This window comes from Malurus melanocephalus, unplaced genomic scaffold, assembly GCF_030028575.1.
Source record: "Malurus melanocephalus ecotype Western Australia unplaced genomic scaffold, MMel_1.1 scaffold_941, whole genome shotgun sequence".
NCBI classification, from domain to species: domain Eukaryota; kingdom Metazoa; phylum Chordata; class Aves; order Passeriformes; family Maluridae; genus Malurus; species Malurus melanocephalus.
In genome coordinates, this window is record NW_026624173.1 from 71,490 (window position 1) to 77,123 (window position 5,634).

General features: G+C 59.7%; 1 protein-coding gene across 1 annotated transcript in view; it reads left to right on the plus strand.

Moving 5' to 3' along the window:
• Positions 1-1,005: 1,005 nt before the first annotated feature.
• Positions 1,006-5,634, plus strand: part of LOC130585659 (ammonium transporter Rh type B-like) — a 6,817-nt gene continuing 2,188 nt past the window's right edge. Inside the window, exons 1-8 of the mRNA XM_057386259.1 lie at positions 1,006-1,319; positions 2,518-2,704; positions 3,112-3,262; positions 3,396-3,549; positions 3,852-4,018; positions 4,234-4,371; positions 4,536-4,669; positions 4,816-4,937. Of these exons, the coding sequence (XP_057242242.1) occupies positions 1,145-1,319; positions 2,518-2,704; positions 3,112-3,262; positions 3,396-3,549; positions 3,852-4,018; positions 4,234-4,371; positions 4,536-4,669; positions 4,816-4,937 (1,228 nt within the window). The 5' untranslated portion in view covers positions 1,006-1,144. The remainder of the gene's footprint in view (positions 1,320-2,517; positions 2,705-3,111; positions 3,263-3,395; positions 3,550-3,851; positions 4,019-4,233; positions 4,372-4,535; positions 4,670-4,815; positions 4,938-5,634) is intronic.

The following is a 5,634-nucleotide window of genomic DNA, read 5'->3' on the forward strand; positions in this document are numbered from 1 at the left end:
GAGATCAAACTGTGGCAGCAGCGCTGCCAGCTCCTCCCTCACAGCTCCCCACAGTTATCAGGTCGGTCCATGGCTCTTCAGTGAGTCTGTCATCTCCCTGTGTCACACTTCCTGTGCCCACAGATGCAGAAGCAGATCCTGTTCTCCCCCAGCAGCAGCTCTGGGGTTCTCGGCTGGAGGATGCTGATTCCCAGCTCTGCGGTACTGTAAAAGAGCTGAGTGTTTCTCACATTTCCCACACTGCAGCTGCAGCCCTCAGCCCTCACAAAACCACAGCCCGAAGCAGGACACTCGCAGGGTCTCCCAGAATTTACTCATCCCTCTTGCCCCATCCTGTTGGTGTCAGGGCACAGCCCCRGCTCACTGCTGCTCATCTGAGTTCATGGCCCAGCCCTGCGGAAAGGATTCACCCGAGTCACTTCCCAAACACACACTGCGTTAMTTCTCAGCTCCTTGTCCCTTCTTCTCCTTTTTTTGGGGATCTGCACCCACTCCTGGCGCAGCACAAACACCTCTGCAGGAGCAGAGGCAGCCAAAGAGAAGAGAAGGAACCCCTCGTACTCAGCTCCCCAGTTCCTGCCGTGGGCTTCATCAGCAGCTTCTGACCCTGCTCCTTGCTCTKGCTTTTCAAGGCTCAGCTTCTCCTTCTCCCCTCACAGTTCCACAGGAAAGCTCATCCCCAAAGCTCCCCAAGCCTCATTTTTCCTTCTGACCAGGGAGTTTTGAGCCTACTAGCTTTGTGGGACTTTGCTGAGACATCACCTCACAGTGGGAGATGCCAGCTTGTGCATCACCCTCCACCTCTCCTGCCTGACCCAGTCGCTAAAAACACCATTTTTCTTCAAAGCAGAGGCTGAAACCTCATGCACACCCCCAGAACTCCTCCTGCCCCTCTTCCACCCAGCAGAGAGGGACACTGACTCCACACTGCCCAGCACAGGGGAAGGTGCCAGGTGYAGGGGCGTGCCAGGGCATCCAGCCCCGAATTTCCGTGTTGGCAGCGCTGTCCCGCTCCCGGCAGCCTCTCGGAGGTGCGGGAGGGGACAGCAGCACCTGGCAGCCGCCCTGGCAGGCGGAGTTTGCAGCCCCAGCCGGGTGTTTCTCCTCATGCACCCCTCTCGCAGGGCTTCACCTGCCCCCCGACATGCCTGAGCACGCAGCTGCCTCCAGGCTCTGCTTCTCCGGGCTGTGCTTCCTCCTCCAAATCCTCAACATCCTCCTCTTCGCCGTGTTTGTCCGCTACAGCTCCGACAGCAGCTCCGGCCACTGTCCCCCKCAGCTGAACTGCAGCCGGAGAAACCAGGATTTGCAGCACCCCCGTGAGTACCCGCACACCCGTACGGCGGCACTGGTGTCACCATGCTCAGTTCGGGCTGCAGACCTGTCCCAGCCTCCGGAGTTAAACAGAGAGGGAGCATCAAGCTGCGGGGTTGGGGTGCTGGTGCATCCCAGAAGGGATAAAGCAAGGATTTCTGAAATGCTTGCACAGAGCCAGCCCCAAAAGAGGGATTTTTGGCTGTAGGACATGTATTACAGCAGCTGGGGCTCAGAGGGGGGCTCTGAGTGCAGTGAAAAATGAGAGATCATCCTCCCGTGCCTGGTAGGGAGCACGGCAGCTTCTTCTGGCACCTTGGGGTCTGCAAAGCTTCCCCCTGACCTGCTGTGCTTCCTTCCCCCCGTGATTTCGCAGTGCCAGGGGATTTACAAGCCCCTTCCACAGACGATTTGGCTCCCAGGTGCTGCTCCAAAGGGGAGTTGGGGATATGTAGGGACATTCTTCTGTGTGCTGGGCATCRCTGCAGAGCTCCTCCCGGGATAAGGGGCTGCCCCTGGCTCTCTGAGGCAAAGACAAGGTGGGAAAGGAGGTTCAGAGATCTCCGGCCGAGGGAGGGGAGCGAGCAGAGCTGCTGGGCAGGGAGATGGCAGCTGGCAGCCGGCAGGTTCTCCCGGTTTCTCCTGCCCACGTAACCCCACCCAGGCAGTGACTCACGGACAAGGACGGGACCCAGCTGTCATCACAAGGGGATGCAAAGGGCATTTTGAATCGAGTCCCCCATCCTTTGTTTTGCCACCAAATGGTACCAGACTGGTCCCATTTCTCTGCTCATCCTTCCACTCTCCTCATCCCATAAACTGGGATGTGATGTTTTCAGGGACAGCAGTGAGGTCCCAGGGGTGCTGACATCTCAGACCCACCTTCATGCTGGTCTAGTGGGTGCACACAGCCCTGGGCCACCCCAGGAGGTTTTTGGGCTGTGGAGTGAGCCATGTGAGTGTCCTGAGATGYCTGGACAGGGCAGTTGCAGATGGGGTGACCAGAAGCCACCACAAAGGGTGACTGGGACACATGAGGCAGGTCTGGCTTTAGCTGTCACTGGCACATCCCAGATCCCCAAGGAAGATCATCCACCATCAGTGGAGGGATCCTTCATCTCCCCAAAGTCTGCTGGAGCAGGGGGTGTCTCGATCCCTGTCCTCAGCACCTCCACACCCATCTTTCTGCCTCTCCTCCACCAGGTTTCCAGGATGTCCACAGCCAAGTCCTGCTCAGCTTCGGGCTCTTGGTGGCATTCCTYGGCCGCTACGGGCCGGGCAGTGCGGCCATCAGCATCCTCATCATAGCCTTTGCCATCCAGTGGGCYGTTCTGACCCAGGGCTTTTTGAATTTCTTCCTCAACGGCAAAATTTCCGTGGGAGCTCAGAGGTAAGGCMGGAGGGAGCTGCTGCAGCCCAGACGGTTCATCCCAGCCCAGCCCTGGCACACTGGCTCCCTCCTCTGTAAAACTGGTGGCTCTGCTTTGGAGGAGGATTTTGAGGATAAGTAGGACCGGGATTGTGTGAGTAAGGGATGAGTAAGTTCTGCCAAGGTTTCAACCGGGCATTTAGGGTGGCCAGGGTTCAACCGGCCAGGGTGCCCCCACCTGCCTCAAGCCCAGCTGTCCCTTTGTCACCAGTGTCACAAGGCTCGGGCTGCCTGTTCAGCTTGCAGGAGCAGTGGGTTGCAGGGTCTGGGCTGTGGGCTCAGCTGCTGTCCCCTCCCAGCTCTCCCCAGTTCCCTGCTCGTCCCTGGCAGTGCTGGGTCCAGTCTCACACCTTCCCTCTCCCTCCCAGCATGGTCAGTGCCGACTTCTGCACCGCAGCTGTTCTGATCTCCATGGGAGCTGTCCTAGGCAGGCTGAACCCTGTGCAGACGCTGCTGCTGGCCCTGCTGGAAGTCATCCTGTGCACTTTCAATGAATACATCCTGCTCAGYCTCATGGGGGTGAGTCACTGACTGRGGGGAGMCACCAGAAAGGGAGCGGCCRTGGCTTCAGGCTCCTCATRTCAAGGTCTGTCTTGTCTGGRGAGACAAATCYCTCATCCCCACCYCCTGCATGATGCTTTTCCATACTCAGGTCAGGGACAGCGGACGCTCCTTGACCRTCCACACCTTTGGTGCTTATTTTGGCTTGATGGTTTCACGAATCTTGTACCAGCCCCACAAGGACAAGAGGAAGAGGGAGGAGTGGCAGGACATGGGAGCCCAGCCTGATGTCTTCGCTGTGCTTGGTACGAAGCTCAAATCCTACAACACCTGAGTCACAGAGCTGGTGATGGAAGGATTGTCACCAGTATCAGGACAGCGAGGCTGTGGCTTTGATCCTGGTGGGGACAGATGTCCTCCATTTCCCCAGGAACACGTCACAGGGCTGCCCCACCACCCAGAAGACAAAAAGCCTTTCCTCTTGTCCTATCTAAACCTCYCCTGCCACAAATTGCACCCACTTGCATCTCTCAGCACTCTCGAGAAGTTTCTGTCCCACAGGGGATCAACCCCAGCATCAAGACCTGCCTGTTCTACCTCCCTACAGGAACCATCTACCTGTGGATCTTCTGGCCCAGTGTCACCTCTGCCAGCACAGCCCATGGCGATGCTGAGAACTGGGCAGTGCTCAACACCTACTTCACCCTGGTGGTGAGCACCGTGGCTACCTTCATCCTCTCTCCTGTCCTCTACCAGGAGGGAACCCCGAGGATGGTAGGTCTTGGGGCAAACCCAAACCTCCTGGACTGCCCACATCCTGTCCTGCAGGGATGGTGAGCCTGGACACGCCCAGGGCAAAAGGGAATGCCTTTTAGGCTTTCTTAGGTTTGCTAAAAACCAGTTTGATCCCTGGCAAAGACAACCTCCCACAGTCCCATGCTGTTGTCCTTCATGGCACCRGTTCCCCTGACCATGTGCTGCTCCACCAGGTTCTGATCCAGGATGCCACCCTGGCTGGCATGGCCGTGATGGGTATGGCTGGGGAGATGCTGATCACCCCATTTGGGGCCCTTATTGCAGGATTCCTGGCTGGCCTCATCTCCCTGCTTGGCTTCAGATTCTTCAYGGTGAGTCAGCTTGGGACAGCCAAGGACACTGACCCCTGCTCAGGGGACTGTGTGTGTCTTTGGGGACAACTGCATGGCCCACCTGCATCTCCCAAACCCACAAACACGGAGCTGCAGTGCAGCCTCCCCATCCCAGCACCCTTCCTTCCCTACGCTCTCCCCAGCCCGTCCTGTACTCCAGGCTGAAAATCCGCGATGCCTGTGGGGTTCACAACAACCACGGGCTGCCAGGGATACTGGGGTCCTTGCTGGGGACGCTGCTGACGCTGCTGGCCACCGCAGACACTTATGGTGACAGGTGAGAAGAGCCAGAATCGGGGCTGCCACTGGCTTGAYGCAGCAATCTGGGGCCACCATCACCTCTAAGATCAGGGCTGCTCCACACACGCTCTGTTACAGCACCCAGAGCCTGTCCCCAAACCCTGTCCCCTCTCTGGCTTGCAGGCTGGAGCTCGTGTTCCCGCTGGTGGCCGAGGGCAGCCGGACGGTCACTGACCAAGCGTTCATCCAGCTCGGCGCCCTGCCCCTCACCCTGCTGCTCGCCACGCTCGGGGGCTGCTTCACAGGTGAGTTTTGCCTCCATGAAGTGGGATGGAGGGTGTGGGAGGCAGGGAATTGGTGGATTTGAGGGGAAAAGGCAGAAGCAACCCCAAAGCAAAGCGTCCTCATCAGACAGGCCAGGCAGAGCCCAGGGTGCTCAGCGCTGTGCAGACCCAGTGGGAGTTGGGGCTCCCCTCGGGGCCGGGTTTCCCCCGTGGGGCAGGGGCTCTCTACAGGGCTCTACTCCCCTCGGGCCGGGGCTCCTGCCTGGGTCCTGCTCCACTCGGGTTCGGGGCACCTCTTTGGCTCCGGGCTACCCTCGGGTATGGGGCTCCCCCCGGGTCCCGGTTCCCCCCCCGAGTTCACGGCTCCTCCCAGGTCCCGGCTCCCCACCGGGATCCCTGCTTTCCCCGGGCCAGTGCTCCCCCTGGGTCCAGGACTCTCCTCGGGGTTGAGGCTCCCCCTGAGTTGAGGGCTCCCCCTGGGTCCATGCTCCCCTTGGGTCCCGGCTACCACCGAGTTCAGGGCTCCTCCTGAGTTTAGAGTTACCCCCGAGTTCAGGGGTCCCCTCGGGTTTGGAGCTCCCCCCGAGTCCGTGCTCCTCCGGTCCCGGCTCCCCCGGGGTCCCGGCTCCCCCCGAGTTCAGCGCTCCCCCCGGTCCCGACTCCCCCGAGTACAGGATTCCCCGTCCCGGTTCCCCCCGAGTTCAGGGTTGCCCCGAGT